Source organism: Schistocerca nitens, chromosome 3 (assembly GCF_023898315.1).
Source record: "Schistocerca nitens isolate TAMUIC-IGC-003100 chromosome 3, iqSchNite1.1, whole genome shotgun sequence".
NCBI classification, from domain to species: Eukaryota; Metazoa; Arthropoda; class Insecta; order Orthoptera; family Acrididae; genus Schistocerca; species Schistocerca nitens.
In genome coordinates, this window is record NC_064616.1 from 363,921,797 (window position 1) to 363,935,435 (window position 13,639).

At 43.6% G+C, this 13,639-nt stretch overlaps 1 protein-coding gene across 1 annotated transcript in view; it reads left to right on the forward strand.

The window, feature by feature from the left end:
* Positions 1-13,639, forward strand: part of LOC126248312 (exopolyphosphatase PRUNE1-like) — a 204,237-nt gene that overhangs the window by 122,551 nt on the left and 68,047 nt on the right. Inside the window, exon 4 of the mRNA XM_049949186.1 lies at positions 6,550-6,791. Within this exon, the coding sequence (XP_049805143.1) occupies positions 6,550-6,791 (242 nt within the window). The remainder of the gene's footprint in view (positions 1-6,549; positions 6,792-13,639) is intronic.

The window sequence follows — 13,639 nt, forward strand, 5'->3', positions numbered from 1 at the left end:
GACTCAAACTGTGCGCAATAGGCTGTATGATGCGCAACTTCACTCCTGACGTCCATGGAGAGGTCCATCTTTGCAACCACGACACAATGCAGTGCAGTACAGATAAACCCAACAACAAGCCAAATTGGCCGTTCAGGACTGGCATCATGTTCTCCTCACCAGTGAGTGTCGCATGTGCCTTCAACCAGACAATCGTCGAAGGCGTGTTCAGAGGCAACCTGGTCAGGCTGAACGCCTTAGACACACTGTCCAGTGAGTGCAGCAAGGTGGAGGTCCCCTGTTGTTTTGGGGTGGCATTATGTAGGGGCGAAGTATGCCACTGGTGGTCATAGAAAGCGCGGTAATGGCTGTACGATACATGAATGTTATCCTCAAACCGATAGTGCAACCATATCGGCAGCATATCGTCTTCATGGATGACAATACGCACCCCCATCGTGCACATCTTGTGAATGACTTCCTTCAGGATAATGACATCGCTCAACTAGAATGGCCAGCATGTCCTCTGGACATGAACCCTATCGAATATGCCTTGGACAGATTGAAAAGGGCTGTTTATGGACAACGTGACCCACCCACCACTCTGAGAGATCTACGCCGAATTGCTGTTGAGGAATGGGACAATCTGGACCAACAGTGCCCAGATGAATGTGTGGATAGTATGCCATGACGAATACAGGCATGTGTCAATTCAAGAGGACTTGCTACTGGGTATGTACCAGTGGGTACAGCAATCTGGACCACAACCTCTGAAGGTCTAACTGTATGGTTGCACAACATGCAATGTGTGGTTTTCATGAGCAATAAAAAGGGCAGAAATGATGTTTATGTTGATCTCTATTCCAATTTTCTGTCCAGGTTTTGGAACTCTTGGAGCCGAGGTGATGCAAAACTTTTTTTTTATGCGTGTATTTACCAGTTGTATCGGGAACAGCAACTTAGTATGACTCCAGAAACCAGAAAATGTCTGTACTCCTCAGTGAGGTTTCCATAGGTACCATTCTACACTCAACAGCCAAATACTTCTCAGAGCATTGGTGCAAAAGGCTTTTCTGCATAGACAGCACTTTATAGGAATATTTTTTATATTAAAAAGCCCTTTGACACATGGTGATGCAATATCAATCAGCAACTGTATGAATGTGGCTTTTGTATTCCTTTTACAATGAGATCTTTCCTTTTAGGGTGGTATTTCGGGTTCTGAGTTGGCAGCACAGCCTCAGACTGACATGATCAGGAGGTGATTTTTTTTCCAAAGGAAGTCGTAATTTATAAATTATGCATTACTTAATTACCATTATTTAAAATCCAGTGGTATGTTACATACCAAATTGAGTACAAAATGTCCTTTTTTATATCCTACTGCAATCATAAATTTTACGAGGCCTTTAATCATCCAGCAGAAGTTCCTCATCGTGCAACATGCATAAAAGGTCTGGTTGATTCCCCAAGTCTTTGGTCTCTTGATCTCCTTACCCGACCATCAGCAGAATGAATGAAAGTCATAGAGGAGCAACAAAACTCTTGAGGATTAGAGCGAAGGATCAACTTTAAGAGCTCAGTGGAGCAGACGTGTGTTTTAGTATGAGTTGGAGATAGTGTCCTCTCTGCTTAATAGTGATGCCAATGCTGTTTTTAAATTTGATAAAGTACAATAAACCTTGTACACCATATTTTATTTTTAAATGAATATTTTACAAATTTTTAGATGAGCTTCATTATTTGTTATTTACTCTGGTGAATTTAAGCAGTGCCATGCTGTTAGCTGCTCTGTAGTTTCCATCTAAGATCAGACTTTCAGATGAATTTACAGTCTTGATGCTGAGCTCTATGCAGTCCTAAAGTCACTGGAGTGGATGAAGTGCAATTGATGGTATAACTTTGCTTCAATTCCCTAAGTGCCCTACAGAACAATTCAGTAAGTGTACCCAGCAGACAAAGTGGCCCAAAAGATGCCATACACACTTAAAACACTAAAGTGTCAAGGTAAGGAAATACACCCTGCTGGGAACTGGGGCATGTGAGAATCCAGGCAAATGAAGAAGCTGACATGACAGCATGGAATGTGTACAGCAGACATAATGTACTACCCTGAGCTGTCACCCGTAAATTTTGCAGTGCTTGAGCTGTGTGTGATTATGAGAGCTGTGTTGTTTCAGGATGGTTTGAACAACAACAATCAGAAGCTCCGTATAGTCCCTCTAATGAAGGGAGGAGTAAGAGAGGTGAATGTTGCTGTGAGTCATACTGATGTCACTAGAATCTGATAAAAGTTTCTAGCGACAGGATCAGTTAAGGATTGTCGTAGATATGGCCACAGAAGAAAAACAATATGTGTGCAGGACTGATACCTGCATATAACAACAGACAGAAACCCTCAATATAATGCTACATGTCTGCAGCAGCAGTTCCAAACATGTGCAACACAAATGATATGAAATAGGCTCCATTCGTAGGGATTACTTGCCAGAAGACCCTTGAAGCTACTCCTCTAAATCAGATTCGGAGAGGGCCTCATGACACGTAGGCACAAAACGACTTTGTGGACTAGGTAGTAGTGGGACAAAATGCTATTTTGTGATGAGACCAATATCAGTCTGCACCCGGGCAGTTGAAGTGTGAAGGCAAAAAGGACAACATTTACACACTAAGTGTATCATAGACTATCACCATTATCAAGGCAGTTCAGTCCTGTTTTGGGATGGAATCATGTATGGCTTTAGGACTCCTCCTTGTGCCAATATATGGATGACTGGTCTGAAACATGAGGACAACGTCCTTATGCATATTTTGGCTCTATTTGGTGAACATAAAGGAGCTGTATTAGTGGAGCATAGGCTCAGTTTGGTGGGATGGTCTTCATGTTCTCCAGAGCTCAGCTGCATTGAGAAGGCATGGGCCAGGCTAAAACAAGCAGTTTGTGATATTCCTGTCTCACCAGAGACCTTACAGAGCCTCATACATACCGTTGTGAAGATATCGGGTAATATCCCTAATGCTTCTCTGTGCAATTTGTTAAGGAGTATGCCTACCTACATCGAAAAGTGTCTCCAGTTACGAGTGGGGCCAATTGGTTCATAACCCATGTGTTAAGCAAGGTGACAGCAAGAAGAAAGTAGTGTTTGCAGTGGAGTCTTTCGTAAGGTTTTGTTTCTCCTTTTTTGTGTTTATCTATTAAAAATATGTTTACTTGCCTTACTTTTTCTTATGACTTTCCCAACAAAATCTGTTTTGTTTCCTATTATGCCCAGTACTGATGATAAAGCAGCAATATGCAACATTTATTTTGACCACTGTAGCTGCAACAGCAAGTACTAATACAAATGTACCTTTGTCTTAAAGCCTGAGTCTCCTCCAGACAGCAAATAGCTTACAGATACTAGCTCACATTATTTCTCCATTGGGCAGATGAAGATAAATCAGTAAGTGTAGTCTAAGTTATAACACATCCATTGTAACTGAAGGAGAAATGAGAGTTTAAAAAATCTGATAAAATGAATCCAAGGCAGTCTGATCATTCTTTGTTTTTTTTTTTTTGTCTGAGTAGGGAAGTTACCGATCATAAATTTTGCCTGATGGGACCAGCCAGCCCGACCCCCCCCCCCCCCCCTCTCCCCAGCTCCAGATGGAATAGGATGACAAAGAAAATTGTTAAAATCGTTACTGGTAAAATAGCACTCATTTTGGAGTGGAACTGATTTGGTCATGGATCAGTGTTGGGGAAATGAAATTTCTGATGGAGGCAAAACCCATGTGTCACAATTCCCAGGAAACATGTCACAGTTGGGTGCAGTGTTTACAGGAAAGATGGCTGAAAGTGAAGTGGATACCTTTATCAATGAGCTGTTTTCCCAATTACTATCTTCAAATACCTGCTGTAACATTATACTGTATATGCCTAACATGGTATCCTTAGTCTCCCCACCCCCCTCCACTACCTGCCACCCCCCACCCCATCCCCTCACTCCTGTCATAAGGCCGTAGATTCACTAATCATATGGCACTGTTCTCCACTTTCATTAAGGAGTCTTGCAGGGGTTGTTGATTAAATCGTCCTTTATATCAAGTTGGTACTGACGAAAACTGTTAACTAGTAGCAGGTGGCATTAGAAGACATTTCTTTTGGAAGATGGAAAGATGGAGATTAAGGATTTGATAGTTGCATTGAGTATGTGTGGGGGGGGGGGGGGGAGGAAGAGAGAGAGAGAGAGAGAGAGAGAGAGAGAGAGAGAGAGAGAGGGAAGGAGGGAGGGGGGGATGACTAATGGAGAATGGACCACGACAACTAACAGCGTACATCTGGTTTCTGGAATTGTCAGTTTCTGTGAACAGTGAACAGCTTCCCATCAGGGTTCTTTTATGATCTGAAAATGGCTCCTTAGCACTTCCATTTCTGACACATACACCATTCTTTTAGAGCCTTAAGTGCCTACTTCTGGTGCTGGTATGGGATGTAGTGATGTCCTTCTGACAGCTTTTAAATGTTTACCCTAGTTGAGGTGGCTACCACTAAGTTGAGAGTAGCCAGGTAGAAGATGTTGAGGCTAGGTATCAGAGACTGGCTTTCACTAACTGTTCTTTAAGCTCTCGAGTATTCCTGTCTATGTCAGTGGTAGCGACATGCTGCAGGAAACCTGTCAAGCTTGATTAATTAAGAATTAATGTTGTTGTTTATGGCAAGCACTGTATTTTACATCTGAAATTTTAATTGTGACTGTGTAAAGTACCCAACAGTGAACTAAACAGCAAAACTTCTAATTGCAAATTTTTACTGCCCACAAGTGTGTGGCATGACCAGAACAGTGTGGTAAGTAGAGCAGCACTGATAAAACAAACCAATGCTGTTCAGTGCGTGTGATTATAGTGACACTGAGCAGAGCAGTGTGGAGCGGAGTGGCACAGAGCAGTGCCGAGCATTAGTGGAAGGTGTTGATAGCAGTTGTTTTCACTTTATGGGGCCTACGAAACAACTATCATCACAAATGATTCATTTTGGACAATTTATGTGATGAGGTGGCTGCAGAATTACAGACTATAAGTACAGAATACATTTTGTTAATCTCTTATTTCTTTCACTATCTTAAAATGAGAGTGATAATAAAGTTGAAGTAGCATAGCTCCGAAACATATGAAAACAGTGTATTATTATGTGAGAAAAAGTTAAACTGTCTCATTTGGACACCTTCATTTGGGGGCATATAGAAGTTTCGTTCTCTATGATAAATGCCTTGCATAGAAAGCTTGATGATGCTGTATGTTGCTCACTGACACACAGGGATCAATTTAGATCAATGACAATATTGTAGGAACATGTACAGTTCACAGTATTGTCAGCAAATTGTGGTGAAGCTTTTGCTGGCTTCCAAAATATATTCAACTCAGCACTTACTCCAAAAGCACATTAATTAATCATTGTGGTCTGGAAAAGCATTTGTTGAAATATTCATTCCAGGGATTTAAAAATGATTGACTGTAAGATTTCATAAAATGACACAACTATGGATATTCCTCTTCTCCATTGAATACAAAAAGCAGCACAACTGATGTCTGTGGTAGTGAAGAGTCTAGCAGTATATTAAGCTGCCCTTCCTGCATCAAGCAAAATACTCTAGAAGAATGAAATCTACCACCATTGCCTCCCTTCCAATATCCCACAACATCGATCTTAATGAATTTCCCCTAAGGATGTGCAGCTGCTTGTAGTACAATTGAATGAAAATTTTTATAACTATAAAACATTGTACCAGAATGTTCTGGGCATTTTAGATGAATGAGTTTTCTGTCAACATCACTGACTGCATTTGGAAAGTTCTGTATGTTATATAGCAGTATTTATAACAGTACAGTATTTAGAAAAGGCATTCACATGTGGAGTGGCTGGAGGCAATCGCACAAAAGCTTGGACACTTGACTCCACAATTCTTACAACTTTTGTGCATCCTATTGTGAATGTCAGAGCCATGTAGCCTGATAACACACAGCTGCTCTATACGCATTTTATTTAAGCAAAGTAATATAGATTGACAAACTGTAGTCCATTGCTTGAGATTTTTTCACATAAAATTCATATTGTCCTCTTGTTCTTGCAAGAAATTTTTTTGTGGTAATGAGTTCAAACAAAGCCCGAAGGAGTGCTTTCCTTCTTCATATCCTTACCTTTATCTGTCTTTTTGTCACTATTGTTTATATAGGTCACTCTTATTTCTTGTTGCTCACACGTTTCTCGTGCTACTGTATATTTCTATGTGATCATAATCCTGAAGTTGATAAATGTTTGTGACATCCCAATTATAGTTTCCTCTCTCTCTCTCTCTCTCTCTCTCTCTCTCTCTCTCTCTCTCTAATTCACTAAATGTAATGGATCATTCTGAGCCACATCTTTAGCACACACTTAGCTTTGTTTCTCCTCCCTGAAACATCATACGTGTCATATTCAATTTTTACTTTTAAATGTATCTCTCTTTCAAGAAAGTAACCCTAATGTTACTTTCTCATAGTAAATGTTTTTGTTTGTTATTTGTTTATAAAATTTGTTTTGGTTTGTTGCAGGCACAATCATCTTAGACACGGCTTGCTTGTCGGATAATCCGAAGAAGTTTACTGCCAAAGATGTGTCAGTTATGGAAGAGCTGGAGAAACGACTCGTGAATAAGCCAGGCCGTGGTACTCTTTACAGCGAGCTACTGTCAGTTCGATGTGATATAACTGAATTGTCAATTTCACAGTTATTGAGGAAAGACTTGAAAGTAGTGTCCAATATCCCAGTTTCCTCACTCCCCTTGCTGATTCAGGTTTGTTCACATCATGGCAGTGTTCTCATTTGCATGTTCTTTTCAAATAATTTTTTTTTTACCAGTTTCTGTAAGCAAAGACCAATGATGGACATTATCTTTGATTGCTGTTTTGATTCTGATGGAAAGAATACTCATGGAGTCAAAAGTAAACAGTATTCATGTCTTGATATTAGCACACGACTCTGTTTGTGCTATGTCCCCCCCTTCCCTCCCCCCCTTCCCTCCCCCCCTTCCCTCACCCGCACCTCCGGGCACCCACAGATCTTTTGTGGGTATGTGTGTGACATGCACAGGGCCCTGAGCTATTGCACCATCTCTTCCCTCCTGAGCTGCATTCCTTTCTCCATATCCACTCCTTCCCATCCTGCACCCCCCCCCCCTCCTCTCTCTCTCTCTCTCTCTCTCTCTCTCTCTCTCTCTCTCTCTCTGCCCCCCCCCCCCCTTTCTCCCTCGGTGTTTTCTTTTGATGATGACCCATCTATTCCTCTAAGGACTTGTCTCATGTTTCCACTCTCCCTTTTTTTTCCGGCTTTTTCTGGTCCTCTTGGCATTTGACCTCCATTCATAAAATTTTCCCATACTGTGAGCTATTTGGGGAAGAACTCCACCACTAATGTGTCTGGCATGAGTTACTTTGTCCCTCTTCCTTCCGTGCCATAGCCCCTCCCCACCTCCTGCTAGGCCACCAACATGTTAGCTGGTTTGCATGGTCAGGCTGTTATGAACTCATCTGGCTGAGCCCCCTGACAACACAGGGATCTTACTTCCAGTACCTGAGCTGTCACTGCCTCTTGTATGCTTAGCAGTGGTTGCTTGCTCTCTCTCTCTCTCTCTCTCTCTCTCTCTCTCTCTCTCTCTTTTTTTTTTTTTTTGTGCGTTGGAGCTCCTGCTAACGGCTGCTGTGCTAGGCGGCTTTTGCTGCAGCTGGGTGGTGCACACAGGATGAGTCTGTGATCACAGTGGGTCGCATCAGAGCGGACACTCTGCACATGAAGTGTGCTAAGCTCCATACTTCTGGCCCCTCTTTCGAGGCCCTCTTCTCAGATGGTAATGGTTCTCTCTCTGCTCCTACTTTTGCTTCCTTGGCTTTGATTGCCTGGCCACCCCTGGGAGAAGGGCCAGTCCCACCAGCTTGGTGAGAAGCCCTTCCTCCATTATTTGCTTTGTTTGAGGACAGAAGGGAGACTTTTGCAGCTACCAAACTGCTTTTTTGTAAAACACATTGAAGATAAGTTTGATGAAGGTGACTCACTTAGTAAGATGTGATATTCTGATTAAAACTTCTGCCAGTCAATGAGATCCTTTTTTGCCTGTGAGCACTTAGGAGACATGTTGGTGAACATTACTCCTCACCAGTCCTTAAATATGAACTAGAGCATTAGTTTCCACAGTGACCTCGTCCTTCATTCTGATGAGGAATAGGAACTAATCTGGCATGGCACAGTGGGTCCAGAGAGATCCTAAGGACAATCGGATTAATACATTAATACCAACCCGTTCAGCCTGGCTTTTGAGGGGATATGCTTCCAGAAATAGCCAGAGTTATTGTTTACCATTGCAACATGAAGCCCTATATCCCACCTTCATGTGCTGTTTCCAGTTTTCTGTTTTGGTCACTCGTCTTTGTAATGTGAGGAAACTCCTAGTTGTGATGACTGTGGCTGACCTCTATGTGTGCAGTCCTTTGCACTCCACAACCCAAGAGCGTGAACTGTTCTGGCCCCCATTCTCCTCGCTTGCCAGATTGATCGATCTATAAAAAGGAAAGGAAGATCCAAGAATTCAAAACTTGTGACCTTCTATCCTACTCTGAGCCCCAACAGAAATTGGACTGTCTCCACACGATGTCTTTAATGCCTGTCTTTGCATCTGTTGTCTGCTTTCCTCTTCCTCTTGCTCCTTCCTCCCCTCCTTCCTTTCCTCCTTCCTTCCTCCCTCGTCCCTCCTCCCTCGTCCCTCGTCCTTCGTCCCTCCTCCCTCCTCCCTCCTTACCTCAACCCTGTCCGCCTTCCCTTTCCTCCTCCCCAGTGGTTTACATTGCCTCCCCCTCAGATTACTGCTCCTTCTCCTCGGCCAGAGGAGAAACTCTTCCCTGGCACCTGTCGGAGATGGGGCTCCCTCTAGTAGTGTCCCTCTCCAGAGTCTTCAGGACAAGAAGCTTGTTACATCAAGTCGGACATGGGACTAAGATGTGTAAGCCTTACGATGAGCCACCTGACATCTCAGGGGGTTGTCACCTCCTCCCTGTCAATGAGGATCTGATCTTACATTCAGGATGACACTCCATCCTTACTAGTGTTGGACACTGACTTGGCACAATGATCGATTCTGGCCCATTTGACGTCCATCTTGTACTACTATTCTCCAATGGGACTGTAATGGTTACTATTGTCACTTTGTGGAATTGCAGTCTCTTCTTTCTCTCAATTCTGCAGCTTGTGTTGTCTTGCAGGGATCTAGTTTCGTAGATAGTCATTTGCCGACTCTTCGTGTTTGTGAGCCTCCAGGGATGTCTGTATGTTGGTCCATATAGGTAGTGTTAGTTCGTGTGTTCCTCTTCAAACTGCACTGGAAGTGGTGGCATTTCTGTCATCGTAGTCCAGTCCATTCCCATCCAGGCCTGTACCTAGATGGCTAGTTCTCCAGTGTGATGGACTCTCAATGTTTTTTGGGACTGGTCTTTAATACCAATTTGACATGGCTTCCCCATCTTTGTCAACTAAAGCAGACATGTTGGTCACATCTCAATGCTCTTCAATGCCGCAGCAATATCTGCTTGGGTGCAGACCACTCAACTCTTCTATGGCTCTAAGCATTGTTCCAGTTCTGTCTGCATTATGGGAATCTTACATATAGCTCGACATCACCTTTGATGTTACAGATGCTGGACACAATACACCATTTTGGGGTATGACTGGCAACTGGCACCTTTCGGACTAGCCCCGTGATCAGCCTCCTAGCGGAGGCAGGGGTTGCACCATTGTGAGTATTGTGCCAAAAACAGTAGTATCGTTTATGTGTGATGCATTCACTGCTCTCCATAGCACCCAAACTATCGTCTCCTCTTTCCACATACAGAGATCCACCTCCCGCAACGGCGGCCAAAGTGTAGGGTAATGATCGCCATCCACATCTAGTATATTTAGTATCTTTTTTATCAGAACACCAGTTTTGTCCTCTACCTCCTCATCTCTGCCCCTGCTCTTTTACACCTCCACGGCACATCCACCATCCACAGCTCTGTTTTGACGTATCACAAACAAGAGCTGAAACACTCAACTCTGCCTAAGGTTGGCCACTGCCAATTTTTCTCCATTCTCGGCACATTTGGGGATTTAGAAGTAGCCCATACTGATGGCCTGATAGTTGCCAATCACATTGGATTTGCTTACTACATTCAAGGTGGGTGTCATGAACTCTACTCCTTGCCTGATGGCTGCAGTGTTTTCACTGTGGAGTTGGTAACCATCTCTCGTGCCTTTGAGCATATCCATTCCTGCACCAGTGAGTCTTTCCTCATCTGTAGTGACTCTTTGAGCGATTTACAAGCTCTTGGCCAGTGTTACCCTCACCACCCTTTGGTACTGACTATCCAGGATTCTCTTTTTGCCCTCAAACAATGTGGATGTTCAGTGATCTTTGTATGGACCCTGGGTCATTTTGGAACACCGGGGAATGAACTTGCTGACAGGCTGGCCAAATCAGCTACCGGCAAGCCACCTCTTCAGATTAGTGTTCTGGAACTGGACTATGGTTGGATTATGCCATCAAGATCTAAGGATTTGGAATATGGAATGGCATACTCTGACTTTGCGAAAGAAACTATGGGCGATAAAGGAGACCATGAATCTGTAGAGGTCCTCTACGCGGGCCTCTCGCGAGGACTCCATTGTCCTTTGCCGGCACTGCATTGGACAGACTTGGCTGATCATGGTCAAATCTTCCATCATGATGATCCACCCCACTGTTGTGGTGCCTTTTTGACGGTGGTCCACAATTTGCTGGACTGTCTTAACCTAGCTGCCCTGCAGGGGACTTTCACTCCTTCTGACTCACTACTCTTGGTGTTAGCCGACAGTGCCTGAGTGGCTGACCTGGTGTTACGGTTTATTCGTGAATGGATTTTCATCACTCTCTCTAAGAGAGGGTGCCTCAGCTTTTTCGGCCCATTGAGGGGTTGGCAGGGTGCCCTGTTGCCTCCTCTGCCTCAACTGTGCAATGGTTGTCTGAGCTTTGTAGTCTGCCCCAGTCCTCGCCCTACCCATTCTTTTGCACTTGTTCACCCTTCTTGTTGTTATGTTCAACTTGGTGTTCTTCCTGTTTTCCTGTGCTTCTCTTGCCCTGTCCATTTAGGTAATCTTTTCTGGGTAGTGTTGGGTGGGGTGACTGTGGTAAGCGGTAGGAGATATGTCCCCCATCGCACCCCCTGTCTTTGAGAGCCTCCAGCTGCTCCTGGTATGAGGCATGTCACCCATCTTTCTTCTGTACCCCCTTTTCTTCTTTGTTCCATTCTCTAGGCTTTGTTGACATTCGGTTCACATTGGGGTGTTCATTCCATGGATTGTGTGCACTGGGTTCTTCTTTGATGTGTAGTTTTGTAGATTTGCCTGTTGTAGGTAGGAGGGACATATGACCTTGTAGTTTGGTCCCTTTAATCACTAAACCGACCTTTACACTGTGTTTGTCGCTATTCTTTAAAGTTAATGTAAGTTTTGTTGCTCTTTATCTGAAGTTGCAGTTGAGACGTTGAGGTACGGTGAGCTACATGTAGAGTTTTTGAAGCTAGTCTTGTTCTTTAAATTTGAAGCCCATATACACTGTCTGATCAAAAGTATCCAGAAACTGCCAAAAACATATGTTTTTCATATTAGGTGCATTGTGCTACCACCTACTGCCAGGTACTCCGTATCAGAAACCTCAGTAGTCATTAGACATCGTGAGAGAGCAGAGTGTGGAGCTCCATGGAACTCATGGACTTCGAACATGGTAGGGTGATTGGGTGTCACTTGTGTCACACGTCTGTACGCAAGATTTCCACACTCCTAAACATCCCTCAGTCCACTGTTTCCGATGTGATAGTGAAGTGGAAACGTGAAGGGACATGTACAGCACAAAAGCGGACAAGCTGACCTCGTCTGTTGACTAACAGAGACCGCCAACAGTTGAAGAGGTTTGTATTGTATACTAGGCAGACATCTATCCAGACCATCACACAGGAATTCCAAACTGCATCAGTATCAACTGCAAGTACTATGACAGTTAGGTGGGAGGTGAGAAAACTTGGATTTCATGGTCAAGCAGCTGCTCATAAGTCACACATCACGGTGGTAAATGCCAAACGACGCCTCGCTTGGTGTAAGGAGCGTAAACATTGGACGATTGAGCAGTGGAAAAACGTGTGGAGTGATGAATCACGGTACACAACGTGGCGATGTGATGGCAGAGAGTGGTTATGACGAATGCCCGGTGAACGTCATCTCCCAGCGTGTTTAGTGCCAACAGTGAAATTCAGAAGTGGTGGTGTTATGGTGAGGTCGTGTTTTTCATTTAAGGGGCTTGCACCCCTTGTTGTTTTGTGTGGCACTATCACAGCACAGGCCTACATTGATGTTTTAAGCACCTTCTTGCTTCCCACTGTTGAAAAGCAATCCAGGGATGGTGATTGCATCTTTCAACACGATCGAGCACCTGTTCATAATGCATGGCCTGTGGGGGAATGGTTACATGACAATAACATCCCTGTAATGGACGGGTCTGCAGAGTCCTGACCTGAATCCTATAGAACACCTTTGGGATGTTTCGGAATGCCGACATCATGCCAGGTCTCACCGACCGACATCGATACCTCTCTCAGTGCAGCACTCCATGAAGAATGGGCTGCCATTCCCCAAGAAACCTTCCAACACCTGATTGAATGTGTGCTTGCAAGAGTGGAAGCTGTCATCAAGGCTAAGGGTGGACCAACACCATATTGAATTTCACCATTACCGATGGAGGGCGCCACAAACTTGTAAGTCATTTTCAGTCTGGCGTCCGGATACTTTTGATCACATAGTGTAAGAACGAACATTAAACTTGGCTCTTGCTGCCATGTTAAAATGCTAGTATTATGGTTAATATTGGAATAATTAAAAAATTGTGATGCGCGCGCGCGCCCCCCCCCCCCCCACACACACACAGTGGTGGGGGGAGAGGGGGGGGGAGACATGGTTTTTAAGTAGCAATCCACAGCTTGTATATGAGTGACTGAGAACCATAAGGGCATAAAGCATACCATCATCAACCCTTCATTTAAATGAATATCAGAGAAAAAAGTGAGACAGCTTTTTTTTAATGTTCATATATATGATGTGGGCCTACAGCACAGATAAACCTGACTCACCATAATATCAGCAGATGTCAGAAGCTTAAATAAATGCTACTGTCTGACAGTTGACAATGTGCTTTAAGCCGTTATGGTTCTCAGTGTTTCATATGTTTAGTTTTTGTTTACCGTGTTAAAGAACCCCATTGCATTTTTCCCTTGTCTGTCTTTCTCCCAGATGGTTTTTATTGGTTCATGATTTGGATCCTTACCACAGTAAATTTTTTATTCACCTGTTTCACATATGATCGCAAAATATTGTTGTGTGTTACTTCTAACTCCATCAGTTGAACCTATGTGAAAAATTGGGCCATAATTCTGATAGTATGCAGTTATGATGCTCTGAAAGTACAATTTTTAAACATGCCCACACACCTATTGTCTGTTGTTCTTGCCCATGGCAATCACCTAATACTTAAGAGTGAAGAACTGCCACAAGGTCCGTTCAAAAACTTCTGGAACATTCATAATTTCATGCCAA